The sequence below is a fragment of the Ischnura elegans genome, chromosome 4, assembly GCF_921293095.1.
Source record: "Ischnura elegans chromosome 4, ioIscEleg1.1, whole genome shotgun sequence".
NCBI classification, from domain to species: domain Eukaryota; kingdom Metazoa; phylum Arthropoda; class Insecta; order Odonata; family Coenagrionidae; genus Ischnura; species Ischnura elegans.
The window spans coordinates 52999178-53013196 of NC_060249.1; the positions used below are offsets into that span (position 1 = coordinate 52999178).

Below are 14019 nucleotides of genomic sequence, written 5' to 3' on the forward strand. Positions count from 1 at the left end.
TAGCTGTTTTTTGGCTATTTTTCGAAGTGTCGGTGGGAGTACCTCATCAGGCAGCGCAAGGGGAAAATGAAGATGCGAGTTCGAGGAACCATTGTAGTTGAACTCTTGGAAGAGGATGGATTTATTTAAGCAGTAGAGTATCGCAAATATGGGAAAGGCTACATAAAACCTAGTGATAAGAGTATGATGGTAATTTTCCACGGTAATTAGGCTGTTATATGCTATTAGGGTCTCTCACTCTCACTATCGTCAAGTATTGGGAACAAGAGTCCTTCTCAGCATTCAAGACTGGAATTTTTTCGGCCAAAGTGGCCTAATCTCTTTGATTAATTCCGGCAGCTGCGTTTAAACGGAGCGGTTTTTTATGTACACATCGACAAGTTCGATGTGTTGTGGTTCGATTGCATGAGGTCGATATTCTATCGATATGTCGAAATATCGTTCAGTAACGATGACCGCGATTGGTCGTGTCTGTGCTTTTACATGAGTTTGGCGTTTTTAATGTTTATTACGTTGCATGAAGTTGTGCATTGAAACTTAACTGCTGGAAATACTTAGTATAAATTCGCTCTTATTTCATCAATTCATAATTTTGCTATGGCAAGTAGAAATCACGACACTGTGCATGATTTGGCATATTTAGGGAACATAGGTATTCTTAAATTCAAAATAAGTCAGGATGAAACCAATGCTAATAAGCGTGATGGGGTAAGTTTTTCTGCTAAAAAAATTGCTATTGTTTGAATTCATCGAAGGGCTAACAATAATCCTTGATTTCAGAATGAGCGAATGCTCATTCATTGGGCGGCTTTAGGTGGACATCCAGAAATTGTCGAATATCTTCTAGATTTAGGTTCTCCTGTGGATCCCCTTGATGATGTGAGTAGAGTATGCTGATAATATATGTGTGTTTGGATTATTACGGCTCTCATTAGGTTTTATCGTAATAAAAGCTACTCTCAATGGTGAATGGAAAAATCGTCAACAGAACGTCCTGCCTATCTCTCGCGCCAATATCGTGACTTTTTTGATTTTTTTGTTCCAGTTTTATAAGCTAAACGCTTTTTGATACGTTTAATTGTTGTTGTTTGCCATTTTGATATGTTTTGATGTATCTTTTAATGGTAATGTGAATTAATGTTTTCATTTTTGCCACATTGTCTTTCCAACCCTTATGTTATAATTTGTGCTGTAACTATTCATTGCTCTTCTACCATTTAAAATGATAGCGTAAATGAATCCTTAGTATGAGGCCCAAAGTTGATTTTATTGGCGGAAAAATATAATCATTGACCACAAATATTTTTATTTCAACAGAATGGTGCTACACCCTTGTTGCTGGCGTCTTCTGCTGGGAAAGTGTCAGTTGTGCGCTTACTTCTATCTCGGGGTGCCAACCCTTCCTGTAGCAACAGTGGGAAACACTCAGCTCTTCAGTATGCTTCATCCAAAGGCTGGCAGGAGGTATGAATTAATGTTATCATTGGATGCATTATAAATAGGGGATCGTTTTCTGTTATCCATTACTTGCTCTTTGTAGCACTATGAACTGTGTGGTTGAATGTTTGTTTTGGATAGAACATATATTTCCTTTGCATGAAGTCGAGGGCTGTGCAATATTTTTGCGGAAATATTATGATTACTGTCATGTATTTTCATCAGCCTTCAAGTAGCTTAATTATATTGCATAAATTGAATAGTTTTGCTCAAGGTATGTTTCGGGAAGATCTTTCTAGTTCTCTACGATTAGGTCGAGGTCTATAGGGTTATTTGAATATTTATGTTGTATTTTTATTTGTGTGGTTTGGATAATTTTTTTTGCATGTATTGGATATAGAAATCTCTGAAAAATTTTCCCAGGTGATTTAAATGATTTTGTATTACAGATACTAAAATAATCCTTGTGATGCCTAGTGTTTCAGCATCCTGATGAGTAATACATTTATTTGTTGAGTATCAGTCCTCTGCTGGGACTCAATTTTGGCATTCAGAATTTTGTCTCCTTTTGTTCTTCTTGGGCTTGGGGTATCTTATCAAATAACATCTTTCAGCTACTGAAAAAATCATTACCAAATATCTTATTTCTATCAATGTTTATAGGCTGTCTGACATTGTGGTGTAGTGTTAAAATGATTTACTATTTATCTTTCTGTATTGTTAGCTTTAAAACTCATTTATTTGTTGTAGCCTGGGAAAAAGTAAAATTGGTATGGCAGTTCTTATGGTACAGAATAAATCCAATTCATAAAACTTAAAACTTCAGGCTTAACTGTGTGATGTATTCAACTGTGTTTGACGAGATGTTGTGGAACATATTAATGATAATTGAAAATTAAAACTTTGTGTTTGTCTTTGTGTTTGATTCATGCCGAGCTTTCAGTCTTAAAATGGCAGCATTCCACTCAATGATTAATAGACTTGTGAACATTCCTCTTTCACTAGAGTCCTTTGCTAAATAACTGAACCACATCCATCACATCGCCTCAGTTAACAGTTACGATGGGTATCTGATTGAGAGGATATTATGGAATTCACGAATGAAGAAGGCCATCAAAGAAATCACAGACCTTCAATCGACCACAAATATGTATCAAGAAGTGGGTGAAACTACCATATGTAGGCAAAGAGTCTTACTAAGTTTCTCAGTTCTTCCGAGAGACTGATTCAAATTCGGTTTTTATTCCCCAGTGCCGCTGAAAACATTATTTGATAAATCGTTAGACAAATTGGACTCCCTTTATCCGGCATTTATGAAATCAGCTGCAACTCGTGTGACTCAACATATGTAGGTCAAATAGGTCAGAACTTCAAAGTATGGGCAGCGGAATATAAAAAGTGTTTTGAAAAGAATGACACTAAGTCCCAGTTAGCCACTCATCTCATCAACGAGGGCCATTCGTGTGATTTCGCCCCAACAATATTGGCCTTCGGAGAAAAACGACATCAGCTAGATGCACTTGAGCAGTGGGAGATCACCTAGAGGAGAAAAAGAAGAGGAAAACTTATCAACGATATTGAGTTCCTGAATCATTCCCCGCTGTTAGCCCTCCCCCCTAAAACCTCCAACCGAACCCCAATTCCTCACTTATCCCAACTGCTTCCTTACTCCATTACCCCATTCTTTAACCCCCAACCCCTCTCCCACTTCCGCCAACTCTGAGTTGGATATATAAGACTTCTTGATTGAAACCTGCATTTGTTCCTGATCATGGCGGAGGTGATTCGCTGAAACGCATAGTACAATAATAAATACTGTGAACATACACAAAGTTTTAATTTTCAATTATTGTTAACTATGTGAAACCTTTTCAGTATAGAAAATAAAGTAAAACATTGTTAGGTCCGCTAGTGTATTTAAATAGGTACAACCCGAGTTTTATGTTTAACAGAAGAGGGATTGAATGAGCCAGTGGATTTTTGCAACAAAATATATAATACTGGGAAATGGCCGAAGGACTTCTTAAAGATTGTGATGATACCAATACCAAAAAAGATTGGAACAAAAATATGTACTGAGTGTAGAACATTCAGTGTAATTATACATGCTGCTAAAATTCTGTTAACACTGCTCAATGGAATGGTGAAAACTATAATAGAAGAAAATGCTGGTGAGGAGTAGTTTGGTTTCAGGTAAAGAAGAGGAACGAGAAACGCCATAGGAGTACTGAGGATGATTGGTGAGAGATTATGGAAAAAGGCAAAGAAATAAGTCTGTGTTTTATAGAATTGGAAAAGGCTTTCGATGGGGTAAATTGGAAGAAACTGATGGAAATTATAAAGATCAGGGAAGTAGACTAAAAATTGAATAGTATTTGAGACAAAGGGCAGCAGTGACAGTGAATGAAAACATAACTGAATGGGCGGAGCCAGGTAGAGGGGTTAGACAAGGATGTTACCTGTCTCCGAATCTGTTCAATATGCATGAGGGTTGTACCAAAAGCAAGGTTCCCATATTTTTTACAAGTAGAAAACTTTGTTAATTGTTATCAATTTTCGCATTATTGAAAAGCTTACCCTTTTGTCTGTTTTTCAACGTAGTCTCCATTTTTTTACACACTTTTGAAGACGGTGCTCCTACTTTTGTATCCCTAAGTTGAAGAAGTCTCCTGCCAACCCATTGAGGAAGCATGTGACCTCTGCTCGGACTGCATTGGCACTCTTGAAGCATTTGGCACCTAAGTGTTTTGTTTTGGGGGTGTAATGAAACACCCATGTTTCATCACCTGTGACCATAGACTCCAACAACTTCTTCTTGTTGCCTCCCCCCTCACATTATTGATGAAATTTCCTAACAAAATCAAGGTGTTGCTCCTTGTGTACGTCAGTCAGCATCCAGGGGACTCAATGAGCACACATCTTGTCATAACCCCACATTTCTGTTGAAGTTCCTTCAATTGTGCTGTGGGAAGTTTCAGAAATGTGTTCAACAAGTTCACGGACAGTGACCCGCCGATCTTTGTGCAGGTCACTGTTGATCTTCTGGATAATTGCATCCGAAACCGGCGGTCTTTCACTCTGTTCTTCATCGTGAACTTCCGTGCGACCCTCAGTAAAAGCTCTGCACCATTTGTGGACGTGCTGAACGGACATGCACTCTTCACCATAAACTTCAGTCAGTTGCCGATGAATCTCCACGGGCGTTAACTTCCTTGCAAGGCAAAATCGGATTACTGCTCGATCCTCACACTTGGCGGGAAAGAGGATCAACACTTTCATTGTTAACGGTTGTGAAGCCAATAATGAGCGACATAGTGAATCGTGGATAGGCGGACTCGAGAGTTTGGGAACCACTGTGCACAGCACAATTGTGGGATATATGTAGTCATATAGCCTAGCACCTTCTCTCAACATTTTAGCTCATTGGGAACCTTACCTATGGTACAACCCTCATATGTTGAAGACATGATAAGTGAGACATTGAATGAAAGAGAAAAAGGAATAAGAATTGGTGAAGTAAAAATGAGATGCATTAGATTTGCTAATGAAATGGTGATTTTAGCTGAGGATACTGAGTCACTGCAGGTATTGATAACAGGGTTCGAGGAAGGAATGGAAACATATGGAATGAAAATAAATGTTAAGAAGACTAAAGAGATGAAAGTGAATATGGATGGTACGAGAGTGAAGACAAAAGAGGTTAATTAGATAGGGATGTGCGAGTACTCGAAAATTTGAGTTGAGTCGTTGGAACTCGACTCGAGTGCTTTGAGTAGTATTACGAATGTCTAGGCAAGTAGTTTCGGTTACAGAGCTGTTGAGGCCATTAAGTTCAGAAATCTACCGACAGGAGGCACTATCAGAAAACTCGTGTAATGATACTATTTTTAAAGTCGATAAGTCATTCTAATCCCATAGCCTATGACATTCAGTTTGTTTTATAGGTATCAATCAACCACCATTGTAGTGGAAGTGGGCGCCAAATATTTTTTGTCAGACTCGTTGGCTGATCATCTTCCGAACCAGCGGCATATTCGGAGTGGACCACTGTACCGCTCATATTTTGTTATGCGATACTTTTGTATCCTTTGATACTTTCTGTACTTTCCTAATTCTGACATGATTTACATCAAAGTTCCTCATTATCCTTTCCCTTTTACATCAAGCTAAGCATTCAGAATAGAAAAAATGGGAATATGTTGGAGCATGCATTTCAGAACTGCCTGGTTCACAAATGTCATTCTCGACTCGACTCAATACTCGCGAGTAGGTTTCAACTTGACTCGAGATCAAAAAGTACTACTCGCACTTCCCTAGAAATAGAGAATGTGAGTACATACAGCTACTGAGGAACTTTAATAACAGAGGACTGAAAGAGTATAGGAGAAATAAAGAGAAGGATAGGAATGGCAAAAGAAGTTTTTAAGAAGGAGAAAAGAGTGTTGTGTAACAAGGGACTGGACTTAAAATTGGGGAACAGATAGGTGAAGTGTTGTGTGTGGAGTGTGCTTATGTATGGATCTAAGACTTGGACGATGGGGAAGAGAGAAGAGGACAGGATTGGGGCGAAGAAGATGGAGGGAATACGGTGGATGAATCGAGTCAGGAATGAGCAAGTGTTGAATAGGATAGATGAGGAACGAATATTGCTGGCTAAAATTAATGAAAGGAAGCGTAACTGGCTGGGATATGTGATGAGAGCTAATGGCATTCTGAAGGTAGCCTAGGAGGGAACGGTGGAAGGGAACAGAAGAAGAAGAAGGCTGAATTCAATTGACAGTTTAATGATGGAAATATGTAGAGACTTAAAAGAAATGGCCGGAAACAGGAAAGAATAGAGACAGTGTTAGAGAAAGGGACCTGCCGACAGGCAGAACACCTGATGATGGTGAAGGTTGGGTTAAGGGATTTCCCTGTGTTGATAAAGTCCTCGAACAGCAGACAGTGGGATAAGGGGGGTTGGAGTGGAGGAGGATAAAGGAAGTATTAGCTGGGGTACATCAAGTTTTCATGTGTGGTTACAGTAACATTTTATCTACCAAAGAACAATACTTCATGAAATATCTGCGCAGATTTAGGTTGAAATAAGATATTATTTTTTAATTTCTATTTGAGGATTGAACTCAGGGGTTGCAAAATTGGTTGATTTTATCGTTATGTACGTATAATTTGTAATTATACTTATACACCAGAATTCCCCTAAATTGTATTGAATGTTCATTTTGTATTCCAAATTAGATTGAAATAAGAAACCTTATCATTATACTTTCAAAAGTATGAAATTTTTGGTTGAACACACCCTTTCAATGTATGAAAAAGATCTTATCTGAAGCTTTATTTTGCATTATATATTGTCTTTTATTTCTAGAAATTAGTTTTGCCTATTTTTACTTTTAGGTTGTAGACTTGCTGCTGGATCAAGGAGCCGATGCAAATGCCCAGGATGAGAGAGGAGCTACACCTCTCCACCGTGCGGCTTCAAAAGGAATTATTTCTGTGATGGAGTCCTTGGTTGTCAAAGGAGATGCCAGAATAAATGTTGCCGATTCCTATGGAAATACTCCTTTGTAAGTTTATTATGTTCTCATGTTCCAAAACTATTTGATGTTAATGTAGAAATTTGAAAAGAAATTAATGATGAAGACAAGGTCAGCTTTGATGTCGATAAACAAAAGCAGTTCAAATTTAAGCATTTATAATTTATATGATTGTAATTTTTAATGATAATTTTTAGTCATATTAATTCCTAAGTACAAGATTAAGAGCAATATTACTTCCTCCATCAATGAGTTTCCCCATATTTTAAAAATTACGAAAGTAACATTGAATTATTTTGGAATATCTTGGAGTTCTTGGTGACTTGTGTGATCATTTGGAGGCTAATAACTTTTACATATCACGGTGAGATTGCATGTTGTAGCTTTTCTGCATGCGTGCTTAAACTGATTTTGGCTGAATTGTTAGAATTTTTCTGCCACTCTAGTGTCTCTACTTTTTGTTTTCTGATGGAAAGAATGTCATGACTTGAGGTGTTATTTTGCTCATTCATATATCTGAACAAAACTTGTTTCAAGCACTATGAGGTTTAAATATAATTCTGGTTTCCCATGATGAAATGTATTGAGGTGATTTTTTTGTATTGAGTCGTGTCATGAAGTCACCAAATTTTCTCACGAGGGACTAAGGTCTTAATCCTGTAAAACACAGGTATGCCCCTTTTCCTCAGATATGACATTTTTTTGTGAAATTTTGTTGGAGAATTCAGAAATCTGATCTGATGGATTACTTTAATAGCAGAAATATATTGTCAAAATTGGTTACAGTCAAACATCTATAGAGCAAGCCTCTGTAGGATGTACCTATGTTCCTCCAATAATGAACAAAGACATTAAGTTCTAATTTTCCTCCTATAAGAATAATGCATTTTTATCCCCCATTTAAGGAACCCCTTAACTATGAAAAATTCTGTTGAACAAATTTTTTAGTCCTGAGTTGATTTCCTACCTCTTTAAAACTAAATAAATAAGAATATAGCTGTATTTTAGTCCTCTATATCAGTGATGTAATTTGTGATAGAAGTAGGTAGTAATGCTGGCGTAAAGAAGTGTGTAGAGGCCTGAGTTATACTAGGGCACATTTAATGTCATTTTCATCACCAATTATTTTTCTAATTCTAAAACCTTTCGTAAAATAGATATTCTGTCTGATCATAATGCTTGATAAAAGATCTGCTCCTGCATCTTAATTTCATTTATCTTTATTTGTAATGATGATTATTTTTCAAGCCAACTATTCCTCACCTTTATAGAATAAATATTGAAAAGTGCATCGAGAATACTGAGAAATGCGCAAAAGTGGAATTATTAATATTGGCAACCATCCACGATAACATTAAGAGTGGGGATGCTTTTTTCCCCCTCTACGCAGCAAAAACCTCCGATCAACAAGATTTTTTCATGATCCCGAGAAGTTAGTGATAAAGAAGTTTGACTGCACCTGTTTGAGTTAGGTATGAGCATAGGATTTGATATTAGTACATCTTGACCAATAACCATAAAATATTCACATTATTTTACTCCACAGATGCAGTTTTTTTTGTGTTCCTTTTTATTTTGTTGAAAACTTTATTTCTTTGGAATAATTTCTCAGTTATTACTTTACTTGATGATTATCTTGCATGTTCAACTTTTATTACTAACCTCCTGGTGATATTTTAGATGCATGCTTGTATGTACAATTTTGTTCATCCTTATGTCTTTTGTGCGGTGTAAAACAAGACATAAAACAATTGGTTGCTTGCACCACCTGCATTATGTGTTCCTTGGGGAGTGCTTTTTCTCTTGGGAAACACCTGCCCTCTGCCAAACACCTCTTAGGTAGCTAGCTAGGTATGTATTACAGTAGACTCTCGTTAATTTGAACAACATTATAACAAAGTTCTCATTTTTATGAAGCAAATCATTGATCCTGACGAAAAGGCTAATCCATTCTATTGTGAAAGAAACGTTATTACGAAATTTTCGTTATTACAAAATTACAAACATCAGTCCCAGTCCTGATGGTTACAAAATGAACTTTATCACGAAGTTCTTAGGATAAGCATTGGCATTTAGGTAGAAAAACACTGCGCGACGTCATACTCAGTATGCTTCATTATCTCCTCATGCACTGTGCCCAAGAGTGTCTATTATGGTTCTTTCTTCTGTAGGAGATACTTCAGTATCCATGCAACATCATATAATAACCTTCATTCCTGTGGACTTATGGTGACCCACTCATTACCGCTATTCAAGGGTACCTGAAATTTCAAATTTGGCACCTTTTGAGTTGACTGATGCGACACATTGTGGTGTGGTGGAGGAACTTGCACTTGGGGCACAATCTGAAAGCAGTGTCAATGAAATCCGTTGTGAGGTCAGTAACTGTTCAGGGTTTCGCCAATTCTTCCTTCCGATGGAGGGTGCATTTTTTGACTCATTCCACGTCGGACACTCAGCTAAATTGGTTCGTACAATGACTTATTGTAAAATTGTAATACAGTGTTGCGTTCTTCAGGATAACCACACTTTTTGATGTCTTGCGTAGGTCTATAAACCTACGAACGAGGTCTCGGAATGCATCTTGTTTGTGGTTTGAGGACTTACTGTATTTGTGGATAATTGAATCACTTATATCATGCACATGACTCTGAAGCTATTCCGCAGCGCGAGTATAAGTATAGGAAGATATTTTATGTACTTGATAATGGTGTAGCAGCTGAAACCGGTCGGAATTTTTAAAACATGTGTATTGTGGAAGTAACAAATTGTATTTTATTGATAAAATAGAGCCCTTCCACCACGTACAAGCTTCAAGTTTCAATGTTAATTGAAGATACAAGGAATTTTGCCATGGCATTTTTTTGCGATCATTCCTAAAAGAAACTCTCATATGAAGTTTGTTATTTCGATCCTCCGGTTTTTGGGTCCTATGAACTTTGTAATAACGAGAGTTTACTGTATGTAGATTTACCGTATAAGCGTGTGTAAGAGGCACACCCCTATTTTGAGCATCGAAGCTATAAAGAAAAAACATTTTTCCGGCATTTTTTTATCCTATCGAGCGGTGTTGCAGACGTATGCCTGGAATTTCGACAGTTATCGAAATTTCCTCTTTCAATGCTAATTGAAAGAGGAATTTTTGATAACTGTGGTAGTAATAGCGGCATAAAAAGGAGTAGAAAGAGTTCCGATCCTCTCTTCGCATGCGCCGTTGCTCTACGATGCTAGTCCTACTCACGAATAATTTTGTTTAAAAGCTCCCGCAGGAGTATTGCAACAGAATTGCAGCCGTGGAAAATTTTAAGGCAAAACACGACAGGCACGTAGCATGAGCCTTCCCAAGAGATTGGGCAACAATCGGGGCAATCTCAGCGTCGTAGGATAATAACCACGTCGTAGATTTAACGGAACCACATTCGCCCCTCCATCGGCCAATGCCTCTGCCATTTTTTTCCTTTCCGATACCCCACTGGAAAATAGGAAAATATCAAGTTACAGGAGATCAATAGAAAAGTGTTTCATCCCAACCCCATCTCATCAACTGACCTTTTTCGGTCTACCAGGTTCAATTCTCCTAGTTTCTGGAGGCCAAATGCTAGGTGAGTCACATACTGAGCTCGAAGATATCTCGATATCTTTCAGCAATTGTATGACATGCACGAGGTTCTAATCAAGAATGAGACCTAAAGCGACACGTATATCTGACAGAATTAAAATTTTTTAAGCTCTAATTGATTGACAGAAAGATTTATAGTTGAAACAAGGCTACTAATATTCAACATAGTCCAAACAGAACAATTTCGGAAGAAACAAGCGTAGCATAAGCGCATTCAAACAAGAGGAGACAGACTGGAAACTTCAGGCAATGCAAACAGCGTATATCACATTGCTGCGCCTTCGCTTTGAAGGCAACAACGTCACATGCAAGATCGGACGTGTTCTTCCCTTGCTCCTTCGCTCATAGTCTCGTTGCTTGAAATACGGAGGGGAGGGAGCGCGCTCCTTCCCCTCGACCTCTCCTTCAGCGCTCTTCCCTTATTAGCATTTCCGATTTCTTCTTTCCACCATTTAGTCCAACAATGAACACACTCGTTCGAATTTTTTAAACCGCAGGATGCCCACTCGTGGCAGTAAATTTAGCGCGCCCTCCGGAGCAAAAAACCCCACGCGATCTTTTCCAGGTTCACCTCTGGGGTACCGACATTACGGCGTTATGCGTACAAGAAAAGCAAACAGCCGCATTTTAAAAATACGTCACCAAGGGAGAAACTCCCCTGCCTGCCGCTTGTTTTTGACCCAGGGCTTCAGATGACTGACTCACGCTGAAAACCAAAGCCACTCAGTTCCCCTTGGGCTTGCGACCGGTGAAGGGGGAAGATAAGAAGTTTGTGTAAGAGGCGCACCCCCATTTTCGGCTGCAATTTCTGGGAAAAAAGGTGCGCCTCTTACACGCGCTTGTACGGTAATAGTAATAATGTGGCTCTTCATGTTCTCACTCCAACCACAAAATTTTGATGCCTGCTATTTAGGAGTTTATTATTTTTTCTACCAATCATTTGATTTATTTAGTGATTGTCATCATGAAATCTTGGTTTACAAACTTTGACTCATTGGCCGTAACTGAGAGTATGTCAAGGATGCCAGAAGAAGAAGAATTAAGTATTGAAATTTTACGAGAGAACTTGTTTTGGAGTGATCTTCACAATGGGTGCATTTGACTTAGGTGTTGATCCTGATTTGGTAATTCTTCATCAAAAATACCTACTGTAGCTGCTAGCTCCTTGCAGTAAGAGCAGAATTAATAGGGTTGCCAGTACCCTTATCTGAGCTTGTAAATACATATGCATGACACATGAGTAGTTCAGTTGTTCCAAATTGTATATGCATTTTACTCCACACTTAAGTTATTGAATTCAGTTTAGGTGGACATTTTCATCTCACTGGTTTTCAGTCCACCCACACGGCAGCTGTCGTAGTATTTTCAGCTTTGTCATTGCGTTTGCAAATTGTTGCTGCATTCCTAATGCTATCATGCTTGAATGAGTTGTATCTTAAATATCTTAGTGGATGATTGTAGAATCATACCTGATCTTACCTGACCATGTATTCATACCAAAAGCCAGATTTAATCACTGCAATGTATTTGCATGTTTCTATGTGGCGAATCATAAGGCACCTTGCTTGCGAGGAGGACCGTGGTGAGGCAGCACTTTTCCTTGTGTCGCATGGTGCCCTCATTGATGCAGTCAACAAGGAGAAGCTGACGCCATTGCAGCTTGCTAGTCATCCCTTAGCAAGGCGTCTAAAGGAGGCGATAGAGTCTAGACAGCCATTGTTCTCATCTGGATGATTGTTCCCTCCCCTGTTTTTTACCCAGAGTTGTTCTTAAATTTAACATTAAGTTTTGCCATTGTCATTTTGACGCATTGGTTGTAAATTATCTTGAAAAGATTATTGTTCCTATGGTCGTGAACAAGAAATAAAATCTTTGTGACCAAGTTCTTCTTTAAAGTTTCTTCCATTTGGTACATTCTTTTACCCATTATTAGTCAAGTACATTTCACACTATGCCAGTTTTTTTGTTAATCATATGGTTAAAAAAGTGTTGACTCCGAAATGGCTGCATTAACAAGGGGAGTGTCTGTTAACCAGACAGATGTTCAAAGAGTGAGAGCAAATGTTCTCATACAACTGGGAATTTTCAAACTAGATTACCCTTGTGCCATACAAATTCAATGTCTAGCATCACAGTATGAAAACACAAAGACCCAGCTATCATTTTTTGCGTAGTATGTTTTCGGCCACGTCTCATCTAAAATGGAGTTTATTTTTGCTGGGATATCTGTGAACATAGGCGACATTTTCATCAAATGAACCATTTTTCGTGCTTATAAAAAGTTGTATACAACCAAATGCTACATTTTATGCACTATTGTATTAAGCTACTACATCCCCTTTTTTTGGTACTTTACTGTACAGCCACCATCAACAGCAGTGCCACAGTGGTGCACAGTACGAGTGGTGGCGTTAAGCCAACACAAATCAAAAGAATAATTAAAAGGTACATAACTTGTTTTACTTCCATGAAACATTAGCTATTCACAGATAGTGGGTGCAGTAAAAATTATAAAAATAGAATTTTCCTTTCTGTCTAGCACTGGAATCCATATTTCTAAAACGGTTTTCCTGGGTCCTTCATTGCTCTTCTAGTGTGTTATTTGAAAAATGCCTTAGCATCTAAATTTCAAGTGATGAAGTAAGCACGGGAAATACTATTGGTTCCATCCATAATGCAAATTAGATAACATAATGAGGTGTTAATTGGTCTGGTTGAACATAGGGAGTAGATCACCCCCAGGTTCACAGTCAGCCAGAAACCAGAAACTGATGGAGTTCGGGCGTTATGTGGCTTGCCTACACTTATAGTTTTTTTTCTTGTGGCTTCTGATGTATTGGAAAATTATGCAGCTATTTATGAAATTGGTTATATGGTGAAAGGTAAATCCATCGCTGGTTATTGGAAGACATTATAAAATTCAACTGCTCAATTTGAAAAATGGAGTGCATAAGTGTCCCCTCAGCATATGTGTCTTGGGTAGTAGCCATTAAGGAAAAATATGGGGGGGGAGGCTGATGGTATCAAACCCGGTTTGTATAGGATTGAAGGAATCACAACCTAATTTTCTACATATTAAAATTTAAAAGCCAAATATTCTTGCACATTGCTGGATTCACTTTATATGGGTTAATTGTCAAGTGACGATTTTAAAAGTTTGTTTATAACTTAATGCCATTTCGTTTCACTGAATTTGTACCAGTACTTTAATTTTCACAAAAATTCATTGTAAAATGTTTTATTTTTATGAGATCATTCACAGAGAGATTCCGATATTTTATTTTTATAACATTTCTTCGGTAATCTAGTCAAAGGTTTACAAAAAGTAACTTTATTGCCCTTACTTGTACAAAGAAGTTGAGAGAAATTACATGCACATCATTTAATTGCATATAAAATCACCTCACGGCATGAAATAGCATAACA

The 14019-nt window shown here is 37.9% G+C and overlaps 1 protein-coding gene across 1 annotated transcript; it reads left to right on the forward strand.

Annotated features, from left to right (window-relative positions):
- The first annotated feature begins 435 nt into the window (after positions 1 to 435).
- LOC124157477 (26S proteasome non-ATPase regulatory subunit 10-like) lies at positions 436 to 12475 on the forward strand. The gene is made up of 5 exons (XM_046532212.1): positions 436 to 708; positions 781 to 879; positions 1318 to 1464; positions 6835 to 7004; positions 12150 to 12475. Exons 1-5 carry the CDS (start codon positions 598 to 600, stop codon positions 12325 to 12327), a joined length of 705 nt encoding a protein of 234 aa, XP_046388168.1. The 5' UTR covers positions 436 to 597; the 3' UTR covers positions 12328 to 12475.
- The last annotated feature ends 1544 nt before the right edge of the window (positions 12476 to 14019 follow it).

Bases quoted from the DNA above. Each gene is read 5' to 3' on its own strand.
- LOC124157477 (XM_046532212.1), top strand. From the start codon at position 598: ATGGCAAGTAGAAATCACGACACTGTGCATGATTTGGCATATTTAGGG. The intron at 880-1,317 runs GTGAGTAGAGTA...TTATTTCAACAG, and splicing joins CTGTGGATCCCCTTGATGAT to AATGGTGCTACACCCTTGTT. The intron at 1,465-6,834 runs GTATGAATTAAT...TTTTACTTTTAG, and splicing joins CATCCAAAGGCTGGCAGGAG to GTTGTAGACTTGCTGCTGGA.